Source organism: Dama dama, chromosome 24 (assembly GCF_033118175.1).
Source record: "Dama dama isolate Ldn47 chromosome 24, ASM3311817v1, whole genome shotgun sequence".
Classification (NCBI taxonomy): domain Eukaryota; kingdom Metazoa; phylum Chordata; class Mammalia; order Artiodactyla; family Cervidae; genus Dama; species Dama dama.
In genome coordinates, this window is record NC_083704.1 from 58589808 (window position 1) to 58614791 (window position 24984).

The 24984-nt window shown below is 53.5% G+C and overlaps 1 protein-coding gene across 1 annotated transcript in view; it reads right to left on the minus strand.

Moving 5' to 3' along the window:
- The window catches only part of ATP2B2 (ATPase plasma membrane Ca2+ transporting 2), a 167873-nt gene that overhangs the window by 95734 nt on the left and 47155 nt on the right, over positions 1–24984 (minus strand). The window contains exon 2 of the mRNA XM_061128845.1: positions 17711–18208. Coding sequence (XP_060984828.1) covers positions 17711–17909 — 199 coding nt within the window. The 5' untranslated portion in view covers positions 17910–18208. The remainder of the gene's footprint in view (positions 1–17710; positions 18209–24984) is intronic.

Below are 24984 nucleotides of genomic sequence, written 5' to 3' on the forward strand. Positions count from 1 at the left end.
GATGCTGATAAGGACTGGAGGCAGGAGGAGAAGGGGACGACAGAGGATGAGATGGTTGGATGGCATCACCGACTCGATGGACATGAGTTTGAGCAGGCTCCGGGAGTTGGTGATGGACAGGGAAGCCTGGCGTGCTGCAGTCCATGGGGTCACAGAGAGTCAGACACGACTGAGCGACTGAACAAGAACGACAATAATGTGCTTAGAGAGGGAAGGATGGCAAGAATGGAGAAGGGATTGGCAACCTACTCCAGCATTCCTGCCTGGAAGATTCCATGGACAGAGGAGCCCAGTGGGCTACAGTCCATGGGGTTGCAAAGAGTCAGACACAACTGAGCACCTAACACTATACTAATGTGCTCAAACCAGTGTTTGGTACATGGTAAGAGGGAGGGCTATTATTATGGTCATAAAGGGCCTCCCCTACATATTGGGATAGGTACTCCTCTAGTTTTCCTTTAGGCCTGAACCCATTTAATGTTTGTTTGGAATCATCACCCTCTCCTGTTTGCACTTACTTTGCATTCTGTCCCCCTCATCGTCAAGTCCCTGGGGTTCACTTGCCTGCTGAGAGGGCCTGGATTTAGGGGGGGCTGCAGAAAGGGGAGGGTAGGTGGATCTGCCACTTCTGTCTGGGAAGAATCATCACCCCCAGCACTCACTGGGTCACACCTGGTTGCCTAGCAACCAGCAACACACATCTTTGCCTCCACTTGAAATTATATGGAGAAACAAAATGTTCCGGATGAACCCTCAAATCACACACCATTAACTTCTGTTCAGCCTGAGGCTCAGCAGCAAAGCCATAAGGAACAGAAGAAAGCAGCAAGACCTCTGGGGGATGGAGTACTGTGCTAGGAGACTTGGGCTGGGCTTCCGGCCATGCTGACCCCTGGCTGGCTGGGTGATACTGAGATCCTCACCCAGGTCCAGGTCCAAAAGGTGGCCCTGTCCCTTCCTCACTGGCTGAGCCATACCCACTCAGTGCCCTGGTATCTCCTCACCTGCTGGAGTTCAGATTTGGCACCTGCTCTGCAGGGCATGGTGAGAATGGACGAGATAACACACTACGTCCCTCTCCTGTTCTCAGCTCTCCAGCGTCTGCCCCACTAAGGAGGAAACCCCACAGTCCTTCTGCTCCCCTGGTCGTCCAGCCCCTGCTGACTTCCCCTCAGGCCCCCCCTCCAAGCCTTTGTCCACGCTTCCCCCTCATTCCATGGGGCAGCTTCCCTTTCATTTTGCAGGTTCTCTTTGCCTCCTGATCTCAGGATCGCCAATGACTGTTCTGTTCTTACTCCCCCGGCCCTTGCTTATTTCCCCCAGAGCCATATGACAACGGACAGTCTCAATTATTTCTCCATTTTCTTAGCTCTTTTTCTTGCCACCCACACTCAAACACAAGCCCTACAAGAGCGGTGACATTTTTTATTTCGTTCACTGCTGCATCTATCCCCGGGGCCTAGAACTACGTCTAGCACATGATAGGTGCTCAAGGAACACCTGCTGCATGAATCGATGAACAAATGAAGGAATGGTTCCAATGCCTGGCACTTAGTAGGTGCTTGGGACTTTCTTGCCTTTTGTTTCACTTTAGGCTTTTCTACAAAAGGGGTTGGCCGACACGCTTAAACTCTGTATGCTTGGCCCTGCATCTGCTGGAGGTAGTTCTTTCTTAGATATTTACAGCAAAAGGTAAACGATATCCATTAACCAAGAAACACACCAGCATAAAATCATCATTCCATGCACTTTTCAAGGACAAAACTTCTGGATGTGTCATGAAGGACTCTGAAATTCAAATACACAAAACAGGGAGAGGAAATAATATCTAAGATTTGCCGGCATCTAGAACACACTGGAGAGTGGGGACTTGGGCCAGGCTGGCTTGGGTTCAGATGTCGCTTCTGCAACCTGTTGGCGAGTGACCTTGGCCTTGACACTGTGTCTCAGTTTCTTCGTCTGTGAAACGGTGATAATACTGAAAAGAGATACCATACATAAATGGCAAGTCCCCCCCAACCACCCTCCACTGCTCAGAATTAAACGTTGGAGCTGGGACTCACTGCAGCCCCATGGGTGGTCTCCATCAGCCTCCCACATGGCGGCTGCATTTTCTTTGCTACTGTGCCGAGGCCCGACACATGGCTGGCTCCCCAAGATGGTAATTGTTAGGACAATTTAGGAAACCTCTGGGGGAGACAGAGAAGCTGGCAGTTCCAGATCAAACAGCCAGCTTTCTCGGGAGCCCGTTGTCAGAACATCAGAGGGACAGTTTTGCAGCCTGGCTTCATATTAACTGCAGCAGTCAGAAAATGGATTATTCCAGACCCTGGCGTTCACTCACTCAACACTTTCTCCTTGTCTGGGTAATTAGATCTCCCAGGACTTCAAGAGGATGCTGGTGGCTTCATGCCAGCTCATATGTCCTTGAGGCTGGCAAGGGGGCAGCAGGGTGTGTGTCTCTGTTAGATCATAGCCCCTCTTGGGCTGTCCCCTCCCCCTAGGTCCTAAGCTGAGTGGGCTGTGGGTTCTGTTTGGGGGAAAGTGGACTAGGGAGCCCTCAGCATGCCCACATACATCATCATCACTCATATTTTCATTTATGTAGAATCCTTGTTTGGTGCTAACTTTTCAGAGGCACGTGAGACTGACTGCCCTTGTCTTCAGGAAGCATAAAATCCAAAAGTCTAGGTAACTAATGAGAACCTATGGAATAGCTCTGTATACAGTATTCCCTACTGTATATAGTAGGGAGCCCTACTCAAGGCTCTGCATTGACCCAAACAGGAAGGAAGTCCGAAAATGAGAGGACAGATTTCTGCATATAGTGGATCTACTTTGCTGTATGACAGAGACTAATACAACATAGTAAACAATCAGGTTGTTGTTTAGTCGCTAAATTGTGTCCGACTCTTTGTGACCCCTGGACTGTAGCCCGCCAGGCTCCTCTGTCCATAGCATTTCCCAAGTAAGAATACTGGAGTGGGTTGCCATTTCTTCCCACAGGGGATCTTCCCACACCAGGGATCGAACCCGCATCTCCTGTGTCTCTCTGCATTGGCAGGCGGATTCTTTACCACTGAGCCACCTGGGAAGCCAGAAATGGACACAGGGGATCAGAAAACTCTAGAGAGCGGGAGTCCAACCAGAACTCACCCTTAGCCAATCATGGCAAGCAATTCATGGGCAGCCACTCCAGATTCCTGAGGGTCCCCATTCAGCCTCTTCTACCTTCAGGGCTGCTTGAGAAGACTCTGCCCTGAGATATTCTCCCACTGGGATTTCTGTCCTCTTGGGAGAATCTCTAGGGCGGGCGCAGCAGAGTGACAGGGAGTTGAGTTTATTTCCCTCCCTCCCTGGAGAAGGTAGGGGCCAGCCTGGGCAGGGTGTACATGGTGTAACTGTTTTAAGCCCCCGTATCTCTCCTGGCTGGCTCCTTTCATTCACTGCTCTCATAAGTAAGCCCTGGATTCTCTCTAAAGGCTTTCCCTGGTGGCTCAGATGGTAAAGAATCTGCCTGCAATGTAGGAGATGCAGGTTTGATCCCTGGGTTGGGAAGAAGGGAATGGGAACCCACTCTGGTATTCTTGCCTGGGAAATCACATGGACGGAGGAGCCTGGCGGGCTACAGTCCACGGGGTTGCAAGAGTCAGACGCGAGTGACTAGCACTTTCACTTTCTCTTTAACGACTCTGGGACTTTAAGCAATGACGACATTTAAAAAGTAGGAATGGGGAGATATCATAAGATGAAAAACAAACAACACAAATTTATCAAAAGCGAAACAAAAGCAGGTGTTGGGTCTTGGCCACCTGGTGGCATTCTTCTTTCCTTCTGGGAAGTTATTTCACCCCCACTGAGAGGAGTCTTGGTGGCTGTCCATCAAGACGCGCCCCCCAAGCCAGGCCACTCACGTGCTCTCTCCTTGGACCTGGAGTCAGCAATGCAGTGGAATCAGCTCACAACTTCTTGTGAGACCCTGTTGCTAAGTATTCAGGCATTTTTGTGAGCTGGTTGTTAGATGCAGCTGTCATTAGAATTAAATGATACAGACTTACGATTTATATAAATTATACTTAAAAAGAGAACAAGTGGCCCATGCTTGTCTCTTCCTAACTGTTTTACTGCCTTTCACTATGCTCTGTTCTCTGGAATCCACCGAGTTTACCTGCCATATAAGGGTGTGTCCTGTGCATCATCTCCCAACTTCACATTTCATGCCATCGTGTTAGTGATGTGGTAGGAACACCTACACCACGGAAATCTGCATACACCACAAATGAGGACTCCCAACCCAGAGATGTCTGTTAAACATTCACCAGCACAGCGCTGCCTGAAATCTGGAGCAACACAAGGACCCAAAACAGTGGGAGTGGATTTTTCCCATCCTGCGTGCCCCCAAGGGGCATCTATTCTGTCAGTCCTGCCATCCAGCCCCGCGCATCCCAATTTCCTTCCGGAAAACTGAGCTCGGTTTTCCAGCCTCTGATCTGACTTGGGGGGACCATGCCCAGTCTTCCCTCAGATCTGCCCCACCACTCCGGATGCTCATCACCAACGCGCCTTAGCTGAGCCGCCTTAGGACAACGTCCCCACCAATGCAGAAGGACAAAACCATCACCCCGAATCTTACCCATGACCCCAACACTGGCACTTGCCTCCCGTCTGTTTCTACGGAGTAGCTGTCATGTACTGTGCTGAACCCTGCTTTTTCACATTGCACTGTATCACGAGCCTCATGCACGTTGCTTCATGTTCTCTGCAGCAACAATTTCCCACGATGTTCCATCAGGCATGTGGAGAAGCTGAAGGCGGCTTAATTGCTCTCCTAATGTTAGGCATTTAGGAATTACTTAACATCACACAGGGAAATGGTTAAGAAGAAAAAAAAAGAAAAAAAAAAACCTGGGACTTTGGGTCAGGAGAACAGCATTCTCACTTGGTTTTGGGCCAGAAGGCTGTGTGAGCTTGGGGCAAGATCTTTCCCTCTCTGGGCCTCAGCATCTTAAACCTATAATATGTAAATAATGATGATGATAGTGACAATAGCAATAAGAGTAACAGCAGTTTCCGTTCCCCGCAGGCTTCCTGTACTGAGCTGCGTGTTCCTACAGCAGCTCATTTATTCCTTACCACGGATCATGAACAAGTACTATTTCACAGACGAGTAAACAGGTTCTGAGAGGTGAGGTCACTTGCTTGGCACAACGCAGCGAGTAAGTAAGGGGCACAGCTGGGATCAGACTCGGGACGCCCGCTGCTTAACGCACAGGCCGCATGACCGCTTCCTCACGCCCACTGTGATGGGCGCTCGGAGGCGCCTCCATCCACACGGAAGACAGCTCAGCTCTCACCACAGTCCTCATCTGTCCCCCTGTGTATCCCCACTTTACAGGAGGGAAACTGGGGCTTCAAGCACAGAAAGGATTGTCTCAAGTGAGAAAGTTCTGGGTGGATTATGCCCCCGCCCTAGTCCATATGCTGAAGTCACAAGGCCTGGAAACTCAGGATGTGACTCTATAGAGTCACCAGAGAGGTGAGCAGTTGCTAAGTTAGGATGAGGTCTTGAGGGGGGGCCCTACTCCAGGATAACCCGTGTCCTTACGCGGAGGAAACCTGCAGTCAGAGACAGACACACACAGAAGGAAGATGGTGTGAAGATACAGAGAGGATGGCACCTACAAGGTAAATATCATCTAGGTCCAACAGGTCTACTGTGTCATTTAAAGCTTGCGCTTCCTTATTAATTTTCTACCTGGATGATTTGTCCGCTGGTGGAAGTAGGGTGTTCAAGTCCCCCACTATTATTGTGTTACTGTCGATATTCCCTTTTAAGTCTGCTACCATTTGCCTTATGGATTGAGGTACTCCTACATTGGGTGCATAGATATTTCCAATTGTCATGTCTTCTTCACCAATGAGGTGAAGGAGAGAGACCTGGGACAGATCCTCCCCTCACACCCTCAGAAGGAACCGGCCCTGCCAACCCCTTGATCTCAGACTTCAGCCTCCAGAAAGGTGAGATAATATGTTTCTGTTGTTTAAGCCACTCAGTTTGTGGTCCTTGGTTATGGTGGACCCTGGAATGTACACATCCCTGCAGCAGGGTGGGGATGGATGAGAGCTGAGGTTCTGTGGGGAGGTGGGGAGCCTGCATGAGGCAGGGGGCAGGGAAGAGGAACGTCTGCCCCCTTTACCACGTGCAGGGATGACTCGGGGCCCCTGGTCCTGGGTGAGGACCTCACCCACCGCACACCTGGGCAGGTCCCTTCCCTCCTGGGCTTAAGTGCATTCTGGGATCGCGGGATGAGATGGTCCCTGACAGCCACTCCAGACCTGTGGTCCTCATGAGTCTGTGAGTCCCTCCGGCTCTTGTCCCAACCACCCTGACCCGATTGAGCTGGTGTGTGTGGGGGCAGCCCCAGGGAACACACCATTCTGCTGTTTTGTCCAGCAGAGGTTTCCCAGGAGCCCAGGAAGCAGCCTGTCCCCAGAGCTGTCACTCCGTCACTGTCCTCTACGGACCCTTCCTGGCAGCTCTCATGTCTGACTGCCTATCCAGTGTCAGACACCTGGATCACACCCTGCCCACAGGTGACCCTCTCCTCCTACCTCTCTGACTTCTCCTGCTTTGCTGGTTGCCTGCTCCCTTACCAGCTGGACCTGCACTTGATGAGCACTCCAGGTGAGTCCATTCCTGTATGTTCATGGAGTGTACTCTGCGCCCAGCACTGTTCCAGGCACTGGAATACAGCAGGGAACAACACAGGCCCAGATCTCTGCCCCCCTCTCCCCATGCAGGTTTGGGACTTGTTAGCAGAGTCCCAAACTTCTCTGTAGGCATCGTTGTCATCTAGATGCTCCACCTCCAGGCCTGCCATCCCATCCCTCAGGGCCCAGCAGAGACCTCTCATTTCACCACAGCCTTGTTCCTCTCCTCGCTGGCCCGTCTACACCACAAATGGCCAGCTCTGTCTTGAAAACCGAGTCTGCACGATCCTCTCTAGCCCTTGACTGTCTAGCCCAGGCTGGGCCCGCCTCTCCATCACCACTCCCGGGCGGGTCCAGCCATCACCTCTCTTTCAGATGCCTTTCCCTCCCTCCCCGCTGGCTTTATTTCATGGGGTATCTCCCCATCCAACCCAAACCCACGGCTGCCAGCTGTCCCAGCTGCACTGCTCCTCTGCTTGAGGACCGTCATGGACTCCCTCCTGCCTCTTCATTTAAGCACAGAGTTTGTGGCTGAATATTTGGAGTCCTGGCATGGACTCTGGAATTGCCTGCCTGGGTTTGACTCTCACGCCTGGTTTGGATGCCTCCACTCATTAGCTGTGTGGCCACGGGCAAGTGATTTGATGTCTCTGTGCTTCAGTGTCTTGTTAAAATGGGACTACTACTAGTGCCTACTCTGTAGGGTTGTTGGGAGGATCAAATGAGGTGACGATGTGTGCAAAGCTCTTAGAAGAATGTCTGGAGCATCAGTATTGCTCAGTTAACTCTAATTATTATCACTGCTGCTGTGGTTCCCTCCTCTAAGCCCCACCCAAAACAGAATAGTTGGCTCTTCCTTTTACATAGCCTTCTTCTCTGCCTCTGTCCACACTTTCCCTTCCACATGGAGTGCCCTTCTCCACTGCAAACCATGCCTATCCCTCAACATCTTGCTCAAATACAACCTCCTCCATGCAGCCCTCCAAGATCCCCCCGACTGGAAGAGTTCACTTCTGCTTCTCGATTCTCTGGCATCTTGTCCGAAGCTATCCTAGAGAAGGAGCAGAGTCTTCTCTGCTCAGAAACGGTCCCTGGGAACATTTTCTGGGACCACAGAAATTTGTAAGGGGCCTCCCTTTGGGGTGGAGACTGATGCTGGCAGGTGGGTATGAGAGAACCCTCTGTGGAGGCCCTAATTTCCACTGACTATAAATAACTACGGATCTGAAACCACAGCAGGGCCTGCGCTGTGCCAGGAGGAGTAAGATAATCATTGTGGGGGTGAAGGGGAGGCTGTGTAAGTAACTCACCTGCCCCGTTGAGGCCTCTCCTGTGACAGGCAGGCCTAGAGGGACAGGTGGCCTTAGACCTCTTGAGTTTTGTGGGACCCAGGCCGGGTGGACAACTGACATTGCTAAGATAGTCCAGCCTATGGTTGCTAAGCAGCATCTCTCATCCCTCAGCCCACTTGACAGATGAGGAAACAGGCTCAGGAAGGCAAAGGAATCAGAGACTGGTGTCCAAGGCCCTGGGCTTCTGAATCCAGAGACAGACTGCTTGGGAATGCCCACGGACCTTTGGAAGCCAGTGTGAGCAGGACTCTGAAGCTGCCTGGTGGAGACGCTGGGTGAGGGCTTGGTGCAAGGGGCCAAGGGCACTGCCCTGGCCAGTGCTGTGGTGGGGCCTCAGTCACATGCTAAGGGTGTGAAGTTACAGTCTTTCAAAGGAAGAAGAATCTGGGGACTGGCTCTGAGTTAGTCACCCTTTGGCCAGTGTGATGTCTACATGGCTGGGGGTAGGCGGTGGTGCCAAGGACCTGGAAGAACCTGAGACCCCTAGACCTGCCCTCTTCTTTGGCATTGAGGCTTGCAGTTCTCTCAGCCGACAGGGGCCAGAGTGAGGTTGGTCCCCACTCCAGGCTTTCCAGCCCTGTGAGTCTTCTAACACAGGTGGGTGGGCTATACACAGGGGCCCAGACTGTGGTCAGCGGGCAGGGTGCAAGACGAACCTCCCAAGGTCCCACTGTGGGCCAGGCTCTCTCTGTGCATTTTCTCATTCAATCCAGAGACCAGTATGGATTCTGGGGACTGGAGATTACCCACTCCACTTAACAGATGTAAAAACCAAGGAACTGAGAATTTATAGAACCAGAGTTCCAACCCAGGCTTTAAGATACTACAGTTAAGCATCTAACTGTAATATTAGAGGTTTCCAAATTTTTTTCTTTTCTTTTTAAAAAATCCTTTTTAAAAAAAAAAAAAAAAGAAAGAAAATTTACTAGATGCTTCACAATGCAAAACAGATTAAAAAAAAGAAGCTGCTCTGGTATGCAGTGGGGCAGGAAGGCCAGAGCCCTACCTACTCAGCATCTACCTGTCCCCTGGGGCACCTCCATGGAACCCCAGGGAAACGAGTATGAGAACCACCTCACCCAGACCTCAGTCCCCCTGCCTTTAGTGAGCTTTTTGGCTTCCCAGGGCCCTGGAGAGGAGCTGCTCTCGGGCCTGTCTCAGGGAGCTCATGGTTCATTTCACATTTATGTGGACAGCACAGCATAGACAAACGTAACCACAATCAGCAGGCCGACAGTCTGCACGCACTGTATGAACGCACCGGCTAAAACCCAGTCAATCCACGGCCCATGGACTGGAGCCCTCTCCCCTTGGGATACATGCTGAGTCCCAGCCGCGATGAGTCCCTCCCTTCTCCCTGGGCACGTCCTGGCCCTTTGCTCAAGCAGCTCCTCTCACTGCGAACAAGCTCCCCGTCCGGTCACTGCATGCCCAACTCCCCCCGGCCCTGCTTGGGAGGAGACCCAGCTCAAAGGACGCCTCTCTTCACTCGTCTCCAGTCGGGCGGGGATGGCCCCCGCCTTTGTCCAAGTGCCCTCCCTCTCGCCATAGAGTTTTTCTTCTCAACAGCAGCCGGAAGATGAAGGGGGCTACCTGGGTACATTCGCGTGCCAGCGTGTCTGGGCACCCGTCCTGGCTGGGCCCCTTGCTAGCGGCAGGGCCCTGCGGCCCAATTTTCTCATTGGAAAGCTGGGGATACAAATAGTTCCTGCTTCACATGGGTTTGAGAGGATTAACGAATACAATGTCATGAAGCCTCAGCAGATGGGCTGGCCATCTGTGAGTTAAACAGTCTCTGGGGCCACAGCTGAACCATGTATGACAGGTGGACCTCGGATTACAGTTGGAACTGGGACCACGGCCATACCTGGGACCACAGCTGGAACTGAACTCTTAGCTGTCAGTCCTATCACAGCTAGACTGGAAGCGTCTTCAAGGCAGGGGGATTAACAACCCAGCTCTGCATCCCCCTTTCCAGGGAATCTTTGGGCAGCTTTGGAGCAGAAGGATGTCAGGAAGGGGCTCCTCCACCCCAGACCTTGGACCAACAGGGCATGGAAGGCTGCCCCATCCCGGCCCCGCCCACCTGTCTCACGTTCAAGCACATAATACAGATACTGCCCAAGCAGCAGACAGCACCCAGAGGAGCCATGTGGCCCAAGCCTGCACATAGTAGGTGCACAACACACATCTTTTCAATGCACGACTGTGTGTTAGCTTCCATATCTACTCAGTACGACAGATGCGGGGTAAGAACTGGACAATCTTGAATAATACCTGTATTCATTGGTTCTGGAAGGTGGGTGTGCTTATCATGCCATTTACAGACGGGAAAACTGTGGCCCTGGCTCAAGCGCCCCCCGGGTGAAGCTCTTCCCCTTCCTTCTCTTTTCTGAGCACAGAGTAGGCGCTCAGTGTTTAGGACACACTGATTCTGTAAACCAAAGGTGGCTTCAGAGCACAAATGAGGACCGCCTTCCTCTGTACGCTGTGGCTTCCTGCACACAGGGATGCTGGGAGGCCCAGATAAGAAGGACTGGGCCCTGATAAGTCTGCACCCAGTAAATTACAGCCACTGGCTGGCCTGGGGACGCAGGCTTTTTGGATGGTGGGCCTGCCTGGTGAGAGGCCCACCTGAGACGGGGCCTACGCCCCTTCTCTTGGCCTGATTTCAAAGCACTGACCAGGCCAAACAGTACTGGTCAAGGTCAAGGAACATGCAGTTCCTGGAAACCCGCCCCCTCACACCCCTACCTCCCCATTCACCACCCTGGCCAGGAGCCCCCACGAGTGACAGGTCAGGCCCCTTCTTTTACTGTTCTGCACTCTCCTGGCCTCCCCTGAGCCTGTACAACGGTCTGTCCATCATTGACTCTGCTGCCCCAGCCTGGGAAGACAGGGAGCACCACGTATCAATCAACACGTTGGTTTATCTCATTGATGATTCAGAAGGATGTGTGGGTGGCATTCTGGACGGCGTCTGCATGTGATTCATCAGACTTCCATGGAAAACTGTGCTTCTATGGGATTTGTTTTTCCTGATGGTGCTGGGAGTGAGGGGAGGGGATAGAAGCACTGCAAGTCAAATACAGGGCTCATTTTTGGAAACCCACAGACTCACACATGTTGCTTAAGCCCCTTACCTGCCCAGAAAAGCTGCCTCTCTCTTCTCCACCCATAAACACAACCTGTCCCTTAAAGTCACCCAGAGTCCCAGGCTGACACTGAGATCGCACCTGCCATGTGCCAGGCACTCGGCACTTGACACACTTTACCCTGATGCTGGGAAAGACTGAAGGTAAAAGGAGAAGGGGGTGGCAGAGGATGAGATGGTTGGATGGCATCACTGACTCAATGGACATGAGTTTGAGCAAATTCTGGGAGCTGGTGAAGGACAGGGAAGCCTGGCATGCTGCAGCCTATGAGGTCGCAAAGAGTCGGACACAACTTAGCAACTGAACAACAACAACGTTCTGATCTTCCCAGGAACCCCGTGAAAGAGGCCCTGTTATTATCTCCTGTCACAGATGAAGAAACGGAGGCACAGAGATGTTAGACAATGGCCCAGTGCTCCACAGCTGGATGAAAATGGAGCTGGGACTTGACCATGACACTGAGTTAGCCCCTTCACTTCTGGGACACTAGCCAGAGACTCCCCGCCCCCCAAGCTGGATAGACCCAGCTTCCGCCTGCTTCCCTGATGTAATTATTAACAGTGTGGGGTTTGGCTATGATCACTCCCTAATTGGTGCTCTTAAATCCTGCCTTCATTCCTCAGCTGCCTCCTTGAGTCTATCCTTTCTCCCCATCCTCCAAGGCATGGAGCATGCCTGCTGCTGCTCTCTACCTCCCCTGCACACAGTAGGACTGCACCTTTCTGGGGTAAGCATGTGACTGGATCTGACCAATCAGACTATTCCCACCTCCAGCCACAGGGATTGGTTCAAGAGCAGCTCCAGGTGGCCCCCAGGGGAGTCTGTTCTGATACTTCATGGAGGGGTGGGGGTGCCCTGAGAAAGAGGTGACTTTGACTGCTGGAGCCCTCATGGGGTGAGGGCCTGCCAGAGAAGGAAGCCAACACAGAGGACAGTGGAGGCAGAAGACAACAGGAGAGGGATGAACAAAGCCCTTCTCAGCATCAGAGGCCCTGGATCCACCCATGCCTGAGGCCAGGACAATCCCTGGACTTCTCAGTTGCACAAATCAGAAAAAAATTCCTTTTTTTGCATAAGCCAATTTGAGACACATTTATATCAAACAGAATCCTCTGTCCATGGGATTCTCCAGGCAAGAATACTGGAGTAGGTTGCCGTTCCCTCTTCCAGGGGATCTTCCCAACCTAGGGATTGAACCCGGGTCTCCCGCATCTCCTGCATTGCAGGCGGATTCTTTCACAGCTGAGCCACTGGGAAAGCCCCAAATAGAATCCTAATAGATAGAAACACTCAGTAAATACTGAAAGATGATTATTTCTTTGGTAGAAAACCTTCAAAGCAGTTTCAACTCACTGTCTCCAAACAGTGGGAGAGGGAAGTAGCACAGTCCCATTTTACAAGTGAGAAAACTGAGGTCCGGAGAGTCTAAATATCTTGCCTGAAGTCACGAGCTTGTTGAGCGACAACAGTGAGGCCTGAACACCTCCCAGGGTGTCATGCCGGGCCCCTCCTCTGCCCCTCTGTCTCTGGGGAGACAGAGCGTCATGGTGGCAAACAGGAGACTCCCCCCGCCCCCACCCCGCCTTCATGCTCTGCCCCATGCCCAGTGGGCGGCGGCCCTGTGGGCGACGCGGGCCCCTGCGGGTCTTGTCCATCACCGCGTTCAGGCCACATGGGGCCCCATCCCTCACCATCTGCCCTCTCTCCCCAACTCGGGCAGGGCTGCAGGATTCATACAAAATTAACTGGAGGTTCCGTTTCACAGCACCCCGCAGGATCCGGTTCCCACCGCCCCCTGCCGCTGCCCGGTCTCCTCTGTCCCCTTTCTGCCCCACCATGAAATATGCAACGTGGGGAGCACCCTGAGGGGCCTCTCTGCCCACCCCAGCTGACAGCCGGTGGTGCGGGGTCCGGAGTGAAGGACGCGTGCTGGGCGAGCTGAGTGGCTCAGAGCTGCCCCTCGGGGCTCTGGGGACTGAAGCCGAGTGTTCCCTCGGTGACGTCCTGTCCCCAGTCTGCAGCCTTCCATACCCCACAGAGAGGGACGCAGAACGTCTCCATTGCTTCTTTCTCTCTCCCTTCGTTCTGCCAATACCCCACAGAGAGGGACGCAGAACGTCTCCATTGCTTCTTTCTCTCTCCCTTCGTTCTGCCAATATTTTTGACCCTCCAAGTGCTGCGGCAGGTGCTGGGGACACAATGAAGAATGAAAAACAGCTCCTGTGTCCCAGGGCTCACAGGCCTCCCCAACACCCACTATCCATCTTTCTGGATCATGCGAAGCCACCTCCTCTGGGAAGCCTCCTCTGATAGCACGCTGACTCTCTGTTGGGCACCATCTCATTTAATTGCCTAATTCTTGCACAGGGATGGGGCCAGAGCATGTTGGTTTTTTTTTCTTTCTTTTTTTTTTTTTTTTAAAAAAAGAGACTATTTGGGTGTGATAATAACAATGACAGCGATCATCTTTTTGTGTCTCGGGGCTGCCACACACAGGGCTAAACCCTTCAGGTAGGTGATCTGATTTAATTCTCACACATTTCTATAAGGAAGGTAGTGTTATTATGCCCATTTCACAGAGAAGACAACTGAGGCTCAGAAAGGATTCACTGAGCTCTCCCAGTGTCTCTCAGAGAGTAAGCCAGTCAGGAGTCAGACCTGGGCATCAGGGGCTCTACTGCCCCAGGCTGGATGGGTGTGAAAGGAGGGGGACAGTGGAGGGCATCAACGGAGGGCACCGCCAGATGGACAAGAACCTACGGTGGGAGAGGAGAGCAGTGGTGCTCAGTGGCCCAGTGACATATCCAGTATTGCCAGGCCGTGGGCGCCGAGCTCGTGGTCAGGGTGGGCGGCTGGGGGTGCCCTGGATGGGAGCTGACCTCTATGGCTTCAAACCCCCTCGATCACCCTCAGCAGTCTTTTTGCCTAAAAGTAGCTGGACTTATGGGAGGCCTGGGGCACTTTCCCAGAGTGTGTCTCAGAGGCCACTCCCTGCTGACCTCAGCAGATGAGGGCAGAGGGTGTTGGGAATGGCCCACCTGGGCCTCCGTCTGGAGCCGGGACAGCCCCAGATCACAGGGCTTTGGAGCCATGGGCTGGGGCGGGAGGCCAAGCATCACCCTGAGTCTGAAGACGGCCGAACAGGGCAGACAAAGGCTGAAGGGGAGAGAGAAGGTGGAAAGTGCTCTGGCGGCTCCCCCTGGCAGACAGAGGGCACCTTTGTAGGACTGTTCCCAGGTCACACATGTGTGGCTTGGGGCTGAGGGCATGGCTGGGCGTGGTGCCTCACACAGTTGTGTTCAAAGTCTGCTCTGATGTGAGCCGTGGTGGCGCCTTTGAGCCCTTTTGCTTCCCATCTGTGAAATGGGTGACACAACCTGCATGCAGCAAGGTGGGTGATAAGGCTGAAGAAGAGCCTAGGAAAACGTGTGTAGCACCAGCTGGGACATGGGCCAGTGTCCCGGCCGGAAGAGTCAGATTCCAGCCTTTCTGGAAATCATCGCTACTTCTTCCAAAGCGGTGACAATCCTACTGGAAACAACAAGAGCTGACGCTGACTGAGGAGGACGCACATGCTGGGCCTCACTCGTGTGCCCGACCTCACCCGGTGTTCAGAATCTGTGTAACTGATGGGGAAATGGAGGTGTTCAGTCTCTGGGGCTGAACTCTAACACAGCACTGTCCTCACACCTGGTAGATGCTGTGTTAAGCTATTTCACTTTGTCCTCATCACAGCCCTATGAGGTTAGTTAGTTAGTTAAGTCGCTCAGTCGTGTCCGACTCTTTGCGACCCCATGGAGTGTAGCCCACCAGGCTCCTCCGTCCTTGGGATTCTCCAGGCAAGAATACTGGAGTGGGTTGCCATTTCCTCCTGAGGTAGTCACTAGGATTTTCCCATTTTTTTCAGATGAGAAAACTAAGGCACAGGGAGGCTGAGTAACTTGCCTAGAAACACACAGCTGTCAACCGCCCAGCTGGGATTTGAATCCCAGTCATCCAAGTCCAAGTCCAAGGGTAGCATTACACTTGTCGGTCCTTCCTCAAACCTCTCCCAGCTCCACCTGCAACCTGGGAGATCCCTCAGGGCAGCAACGCAGCAGGCACTCTGGTTAACCCCGCTATGGACTTTCCCTCTCCTCAGGGAGCTTTCAACCATCAGACATCTCTCTTGATGCTCATGAAATATTAGGAAACCAACGTCCGGTGAGGTCAGATAAAAGTCTCAAAGGCGTACAAATGACAGGTGGCAGAGCTATAGTCATGATCACTTCCGTTTCACAGATGAGAAAGCAAAGTCTCCTTTATTTTTCTTTTCACATAATGCCTCCCTTCTTGCAGCACACCAGCAGCCTGGGGAATTCCATCTAAGAAATGCTGCTCTGTGCCATATCACATGCTTTCCCTTTTCTTTCCTCCATGGCCAAGTTCAAATACCACCTCCTCCAGGAAGTCCTCCCAGCTCACTTCTCTGATCCCTGGGGCCCTTGGCTGCACTAGGTCTGGGATTTGCTCTTGTGGCTGCTCAGCTGCTTGAGAGCTGCTCTCTGTGGAGCAGGGACTCAGCAGCCACATTTCAGGGTTTCATGGGACAGTTATCCACCCTCCTCTATGTCAGCTGGGAGCTGGGTGTTCAGAGAGGAGCAGGATGGGGCTCCTGTCAGGCACGCACCTGCTGCCCCCAGCCCTGGAGTGTGGCTGTGAGCCACTCAGTGTCCCAGAGCCTGTCAGGTGGGAGGGGAGGGTGGGTGTCTTAACCCAGGATCCAGGGCCCAGCTCTGAAGAGCTCTGTGAACCTGCTGGCCGTGTAGACCACACTGTTGCACGCAGTTGGCTGTTTTTCTGGGTAGGGGAGAGGACATAGCTTCCATCAGATTTTCTACAGAGTCTGGGGGTCCAGAGACACTTAAGAATTCCTGACTCAAGAGAATCGCCTGGTCCCACTCAAAATGCAAAGACCATTCAGACAACCCTGTCTCCTAGCAGGCTAGTTGTGCCAACCTGATGGTGGAGGACAGCACAGACTATTCTACCACGGGTAGGTGTTCACAGCAGGCTGGGGCCTGAAGGCCCCCAGGCCGAGCCCACTCTCAAGCCCTGAGCTACAGTCACACAGCGAAGGAAGGATGCTTCCCCTATTTCCACTCTCCCCGCCAAAAACGAGACCAAACAATATCAAAGAAGAAGATGTTTCTAAACTTCTGCCTAGACTCAGCAACAGGGGCAAAATATCAGAGACAGGAGCCAGCCTGGGAAGTAGGACTCATCTTAGTTTCTCCTCCTGACCTGAGAGAGGCGGGCCCCAGACCAAGAGGGACACTGACCCCCAGCACCGCTGGGCACGTGGGTGCCAGTACAGTGAGGGACTGCCTGGCCCCGGCTGAGTGGCAAGGCCCATGGGCAGCCTCTGCAGGGAGTGTGTTCAGGGTTAGCGCCCAGCAGGGCCCAGGGCATGGGGGCTGGAGTCGGGAGATGGTGTGGGAGGGATCTCCAGCCTCAAATTTGTCGCTGGTCAGTGGGGGTGAGATTTCAGACACTGTCTACCTCCCAGATTGTGGCCTATCCTTGGAGGAAAACTGTCATCCACTCTCTTTAGAATAATTATGCCTGCCACACATTGAGCTGCTACTGTATGCATGCTCGGGCTTCCACTAGGCACTGTGAGATAAGCATTAGCCCCATTTTCCAGAGGAAGAAACTGAGGCAGCCTCTTTGTGCAAAGCTGCAGTGCCAGGGCAGAGTGCCTCACACCTGAACCTGAGGGGTGTATGTAGGGAACGCTTCTCTCTCATGGTGAAGGGAAGATGACTGTGGGGAGGGGACCCAAACTCTGAGCTCTGGTGCCCAGGCAAGGCTGCTGTCTTTCCTCTCTGCCCTGCAGCAGACAACCTGGCCTTGGTCCCCTCCAGGGGAGCCCCCAGGAGGCTGAAACCTCCCCTCTCTGGAGATCACAGGCCTGCTCATTAGTAGCGCTACTGGTAAAGAACCCATTCGCCAGTGCAGGAGACATAAAAGATGCGGGTTCAGTCCCTGGGTTGGGAAGACCCCCTGGAGAAGGAAAAGGCAATCCGCTCCAGTATTCATGCCTGAGAAATCCCACAGACAGAGAAGCCTGGCGGGCTACCGTCCATAGAGTTGCAGAGAGTTGCACATGACTAAAGTGACTTAACATGCATACACAAGAAAGCCCCACGCCATCTTCAAGGTATGACACACATGGGCATCCGTCACCTTTCCCATGATGGCCCAACTTCCTGCCTGTCTGTCATCCTAGTAGCTTCATGGCTGCCCCAGACTGAGGGATCCCCAATCAGAGTCTGGACGTGTGAGAGTCAGACATGACCAAGCCCAGCGGTGGGGAGCTGGGGAGCTGGAGTCGGCTCATTGGTTCCATGCTGAAGCCTGGATGTGGAGACTCCTGGGGTCTGGAGTTGGGAGCCCAGGGTCTCACTGATCCCTGCACCCAGACCCCAGGTGGGAGCCTCCTGCACCTACCTTCGACAGGGGAGGTTTTGAGGCGCCGGCAGATGGCGTCAGTGTCCCCATAGGTCTCCTTGATCTTGACCACGGCCTCGGTGCCCCGCAGTTCCATGAGGGAGCGCAGCTCCTCCATCGTGCACCCGAACTCGCCCCCATGGCTCGACTCGTTTCTTTGGTTTTTGGAGTAAAAGTCGCTGTTGGTCATGTCACCCATGTCTGCTGCAGGCCCCGCTCGGGGCGGGCCCGAGGGTCAGCGCTGGACAGGAGGCTGATGGCTCTGCGTGGCTGTCCCCAGCACAGCCTCACTGGACTGCTGTGGCTCCAGGCGGCCGGCTCCAGGGGGTGGCCGAGGTGGGCTGGTGACAGAGGCGGTGGGCTCCGAGGGGTGTCCCCAGGTGTGGGGCAAGGTCCAGGGGCCGGAGGGGCTCAGGGCTGCAGACCCAGGAGTCTCCATTCAGCGGGGCCCATGCTGCTTTCGGGAGCCGGCATCTACATGGTCAGGGTTGGGGGCTCCTGCAGGGACAAGCAGAGTGGTGATGAAGGTCAGGTGCCGGAGACCTCAGGGGACAGGTGCTCAGAAAGGTACCCAGGCGCCACACACAGATGCACACACCCTACCCCAAATAACACCCATTACACATACACACACCCAGACGCTGAGGTTCATATAAAGCCGCGTCGTGCACCAGCACACGCCGTAAACCCAACCGTACTGATGCCCACCAGGAGCTCCACGCTATCCCTCCCCCAGGTACAGCCTGACACATCCTCATAACACACTCTAACCCCCAACAGCCCACTGGGCACACACTGGCCTCACGACACGAACCCTGGTGGACACACAGCTCAGGGTGCAACACCCAATCGCCTACTTTAGGGCCTGGCCTAACCAAAGCCACACACACCCCCCAACACAGGGCTCCCCTTCGCACACGCCCCGGTGGACACCCCTCCCGACCATGAACACTGTCACACGTAGTCACATTTACAGGCGTCATCTTCACAGCCCCACCTCCTCCCCTCAGACACACCTGTGCGCACAACCCTGTTTACACACATGCCATGCCCACACAATTGGGGCACATCCCCCTCCCCCAAAGTTCACAGCTCCCAGGCTCCTCCCCTCCATCACAGATGCTTCCCGTGTCCAGGTCTCCTGCGTCTGCTGATAGGCACTGTTCTCCCCCTAGGCATGGGGGTGGAAGAAAGCCCCCTGCCTCCACCGGCAGCCCGCAAGCACTCTGATCAAGGCCCTTGTGTCCTGGCCAGAGGGTCCAGCTCATGTACGTTCAACGTCATGTCACCGTGGCTGTCAGTACGCGCTGGGCTCCACGGAACCCTCACCTGGGGGCCCCGCGGTCCAGCACCATGGACAGCGGCAGCTGCGTTCCCTCAGGGCGCACCGGCGGCTTCTCCCTGCCCGCCCGGCCACCCTTGCAGGAGAGTGGCATCTGTGAGCCTGCCAGGAGAGAACCCAATCCACCCAGACACCCAACACCGGTGGCCAAGGCCCCGGCAAGCGTTGGGTGACAAAGGGCCTCTGCTGAGCTCGGCCGGGCCTGGCACGGGGACTGGCCCCGCCCAGCAGGCATGGACAACTGGCCATCCGAGGTCCAGGACAATGAGGGGGAAGAGGGGTGCGGGCAGGCAGATGGGTCTGAGCCCCCACCCCGGCCCCAACCCCACCCGGGTGTCCCCTCCCCTGCTCCTTCTCTTTCCTTCACAATCCTTTCCTGTTGCACAGGATTTTAGAGCTGGAGAGTAATTTCAGGGTTCCTCTCATTTTCCCAGGGAGGGACCTGAAGCTCAGCAAGGGAAAAGCAGTTGTCACAGAGCCCACGGATGGCCTGGATCTCCCGACGCCCAGCCCGCTGCTCTTTCCCCTCTCACTAGGGGGCGCTCCCTCCTTTCTCGCTGAAGACCAGGGCCAATGGAGGGGGAACAACACAGGATTCTAAATCACAGCAATCCGGGTCAAATCCGAGCTCTCTCAGGTCCTGGCTGTGGGGTCCTGGGCGAGCCCCTTCACTTTCGTGAGGCCCGGTTTCTTCATCTATAAAAGAAGTCAGTCTGCCCTGGCCCCCTGTGACCGCTCAGTTTACTGGAAACTAATTATGAACCATGTTCAAATCCAGTGCGTGTCCACTCGTGGTGCAGGGCTTCCCAGCCTGGGGCAGGGGGTGCTGGAGCCACAGGAGAAGCCTGTCATACCTCAGAGGAGGGCCCTTTGCTCAAGGATGCAGTAGGAAGCCTGGCTTTCACACCGGGGCCAACTCGTATCGCGTGGCGTAGAACTTACAATGGAGCTGATGCCTTAGGCAGAGGCACAAGGCACCTAAAAGTGTGTGCTCGGGGCTCCCACCCACAGTCCTGCAGGAACAGTCGGGGTCATCAGCCACCCAAGCACACACCACCCCCAGAACCCATGAGTTTGGACCCCAATGGTACATCTCTGGGAGGAGCAGGCGAAGCAAGGACCAAGCAGGGCTGTGTGCAGAGATGCCGTGGAGGCTCTGGGAGACACAGCCCCTGGGTTCAAGTTCTGCCACCTCTCAGCAGAATGGGAGGCAAATTGACTTCAGTTTCATTATCTTAAATAAAAGCAGGGAGAGTAATAGTATCTACCTCGTAGGTATTATGAGGCTTAAATGCATTATTTCATGCAGAATATTTAGAATCAAGACAAGCACATGGTAAGCACTAATTCTTGTGACTATCACCAATCCACACAAGCACTTTTTGAGAAAGTCTCATTATTCCCTAGAACACGCACGGAAACTGAAACCCAGAGAGGTGAAGTCACTCGTCCAAGGTCACAGAGTAAGTGAGTGGCAGAGCTGGGATTTGAACCCAGGCAGTCTGGATCCAGAGATATATCCTTAATTAGGAGGCGTTGCTGCCTTCCCTGGTAGTATCTCCCTCACGGGGCTCTGCGATGCTTAAATGAAGTGCCATATGTGAACGAAAGTGCTTAGCAAACCACAAGGGACTCTCTAACCCCGAGGTGCTGTTTTCTATCTGTCCTCTTGCTACCTGCGGCGTGGCTTACAGGCACCGATAATTACATCTCTGACACCACAAGCTATGAGAACCGTTAGCAGTAATTACATCTGTGATGACAACAGTAGGCATCAGTTAATGGGCGACTGGTGATTTTAATGGCTGTTGTGTGAAGATGAACAATGATCTTCAACCATTTATGCATTCACCCTCCCATCCGTCCATCCATCCATCCATCCAATCATCCATTCATTAATTGTGCTGTGGGCACCTACTTTATGCCAGGCAGTGGATAATCCAGACATGGGTCCTGCCCTCCAGGAGCTGACAAGGGGCAAGAGAGACAATCAAAAGACCTGTTATAACATGATGGGTTTGCCAGAACAGGGAGTCAGTCCCAGATGCTGTGGATTTCTAGAGCAGGAAGATGTGATCGAGCCCGGGGTATCAGGGAAGATTTTTCTTTCAATATGAGTAGGGAATATTCTTCCCCTACAGGAAAATGGGCTGCGTGACTTTGGAGAAGTCACCTAACCTCTCTGGGGCTCATCTGCCTAGTGAGGCTGGCCCACCTGTCCTACTGGCTGCTCTAAGAACCCACTGAGATCCGGTGTATGGGTCTCTCTGCAGCCCCTGGCCCCTGGAGCAGACACTCTGCAGTAAGCTGGCTTCTGTGCCTCCTCCCACCTCCCTCCTACCTACCCGTCCTGTATTAGCAACTGCCCCTCCCTCAAGGTTGCAACGAGGTTCATTTGCAGCCAGCTCTCAGCTGCGCAATGACAGTCACCCCTGTTCTAACGAATGGGCACACAGCCTGCTATGGACTGAATGTGTCTCCCTGCCCCAAGTTCATGTGGTGAAGGTCCCAATCCCCAGTGTGATGGCGTTGGAGGTGGGGCATTTGAGAGGTAATTAGGTCATGAGGGTGGAGCCCTCATGAATGGGACTAGTCTTCTTATCAAAAGAGACATGAGAGAGACGATCTTTCTTGACAGTGTGAGGACAGTGAGGAGACGGCCATCTGTAAGTCAGGAAGTGGGTTCTCACCAGGAACTGAATCTGCCGGTAACTTGATCTTGGACTTCCCAGCCTCCAGCACTATGAGAAAAAAAATTTCTCCTGTCTAAGCTGCCCAGTCTATGGTATTTTGTTATCTAGCAACCTGAGCTAAGCCATGGGCCTGGGCAGGGCAGAGAGCCAGTCCTGGGCCCAGAGAGGTTAAGCGACACCCTAGGGGTCACACAGCCAACTGGGGCCACAGCACATTGACAAGCTCCTCCCTGCTTCCCAAGCTCCCGCTGGGTGACCTTGACCAAGCCTCTTTCCTGCCGGGGCCTCAGGTTCCCACGTGGAAAGTGAAGAGCCTGGAGCAGTGAAGAGGCTGGGGTCCCTTCTGGCTCTGATACAACAGCCCCTTTGGACTCCAGGAGAACGTTCTGACAATATTGGGTTTGTGCATTTCAGTTTCATCTTATTAGCATTTAAGTGACTCTGTACTGTTATACTTCAGTGACTCAACAGTAGGTTAGGGGCACCTTAATAAAAAGTCTTTGCCAGGAGAGACTGACAGAGAGGAAGGAGCAATGCTTTGTTGTTGTTGTTGTTGTTGTTTTTCCGGAGTTAATTTAACAAAAAAGAAATCCATCTTTCAAAGGAAGCTTTTTTTTTTTTTTTTAAACACCCCCAAACCTAAACCAACAGCTTTCAAACCCTAAAGGATGGTAGCTGGGACACTGCAGATGAATTAGGCGCTAAAAATAACTTTCAGATGCCGAATCCTTCTGTTTTCAGATGTGCTGAATTTAAATGCCACCTTAGTATGTATTTATAAAGTCACTCTTTAGTTTAAGTCTTCCTCGGCACCAATAAGTGAGAGATGTAGGGACACAGACCCCATCTGGAGATCCCCGATGACGAGGCCTGACGCTGACAGGTGGGGGTTCTGAGATTTGGGGTGAGGTGGGGGGCAAGGCTCCTCACCCCTCCCTGCACATCCGTCTCAACTTCCCGGAACAGAGCCAGCCCCCCAGCCTCCCTCTTAGGGCCGGGTGAGGACTCAGCTGAGATGGAACTTGGCCCAGGGAGAAGGAGACTCGTTAAACAGTGACTCTTCTGACGATGCTAATTTAACTCACTCTCCTCCTCTATTTGCTCACCCAGACTGTCCCCACGCTGCTGTCCTTGACACAGGCCTCAGGCCGATGGCGTCCATCCCCGCAAGGCCCCCAGCACCACTTGGAAGGCTGGGGAGGGTCCCCGCTTGTAGGCACAGCTTGCTGGGCTAGTCTCCCCTCTGCTCTGGTCTTGACTGATTCCCCCAGGCAGGACATTTTCTTTCCTCTCCTGGATGCAAATTCCGGCCTTTCTGTAGCCCCTCCCCACACCCCTCTCTAGCCAAGGGGGCCCTCCTGCTGGGTGCTGACAGGGGTGAGACGGGGAACTCGGCTGGCAGCTGGGGATGGAGGGACAGCCTCACGGGACAGCCAGGGGAGGGAGTGTAGTTACTGCCTCAGCCGCCCCCCTCTGAGAGAGGGAACGTCCTTCACGTGTGTGCATGCGCGCATCAAAGCTCACAGTGACAGCCTCGGCTTTGAATTCTCACAGTCAGGGAGAGAGAACGGGGAAAGAGGAAGGGAACTGAAAATGAATACCTCAGAAGCGAGTTTAGTGCTATTTTTAGAAAACTCCTATCCTGTTAACCAGAAAAGGAAAATCTGAAAAAAAAAAAACAACCCACAGAAGCAGCCACGCATCAGCCTCAAAGGCACAGATGGCAGAAGCAGGGACGGGGGTGGGTTGTTAGGGACTTGGGGTTTCTCACACAGCTTCCCAGCCTCCTGCCTGAATTGAGGGAGAGTGGATCCCCTGACCACCGGGGTCAACTCTCCCCATGGCCCCTTGTTCTCCACAGGAGTTTCCAGTGATAGACAGTAGGGAAACCCCCACATTTCTGGTCCTCCAGGTGCCTCACGTACCCGCTCATTCAGTCACTCATCCATCCATCCATCCATCTACCTATTCAGTAAAAAGCTGCATCTCAGGCCCTGCCTCAGGCGCTGGGATTCTGGAGAGAGCAAGGGAAGTGCACAGACCTCCTTTCTAGCTGTTGAGAGTCTGTTTACTCTGCTACAGAGCCCCCCAAAACCCCAGGGTCAGGGTCTGCTGACCAAGTTGGGTGATTCCTGCACTGCTCTTGCTTCAGGTTTTGGGGCAATGTAATCCAAATGGCTTCCCTGATAGCTCAGTTGGTAAAGAATCCGCCTGCAATGCAGGAGACCCTGGTTTGATTCCTGGGTCGGGAAGACCCGCTGGAGAAGGGATAGACTACCCACTCCAGTATTCCTGGGCTTCCCTGGTGGCTCAGCTGGTAAAGAATCCACCTGCAATGCGGGAGACCTGGGTTGGATCCTTGGGTTGGGAAGATCCCCTAGAGAAGGGAAAGGCTACTCACTCCAGTATTCTGGCTTGGAGAATTCCATGGACTGTATAGTCCATGGGGGTCACAAAGAGTCAGACACGACTGAGCGACTTTCACTTTCAATCCAAATGACACTTGCCTGGGAACTGCATCTGCGGAGTTCCAGTCTCGGCTTCGCCTCCGCTATTAACATGGATTGCTTAGCACGCGCTTGCATGGGCTGTGTGGTATCACTGTTCCCACCTTACAAGAGAGAAAGCTGGGCCCAGAGGGTTACAGACGGCCAGTGCCTTACAGATGGGTGCCTGCTTGTGTCCAAAGCCTCTGTGTCCCACTGCCTTTCACCAACTCACAGAATAGCCTCAGACCACTGTCTTCTTCCCTGTGGAAGAAGGCAGTTCCCTTCCCTATAAAGTGAGGGGGGATTGGACAGATACTCAGTCTTGGAGAGCCACGTTAGCACCATCCTCAAGGATTCTCCCATCACCTGACACTTGCTGCTCAGGACACACACACTTCCTGAACCTCCTTGCTGCCCTGCCGCGTCCAGCAGGAACATCATCCTGGCGGCAAGCCAAGTCCTGCTTGTCTGGAGGCTGGAGGAAGGAGAGAGGTCCTAGAACCTAGGAATCACAAGCTGACAAGAACTCACCTGGTGCCTTTGACACCCACTGGCCCATCCCCTCTGGCCTCTGCATGGAAGTGCCTGCCTGCCAAGATTTGCACACTTTATGTGCTCCCTGTTACACACCTTTCCTTTAAAAAAAGAAAAAAGAAAAACTTTGAGGGTTTTCTGATGAAAGAAAAACAGTAAAGTTTAAAAAAAACTTAGGAGGGTTTTCTGATGAAGGGCAAACAGTAAAATCACCAG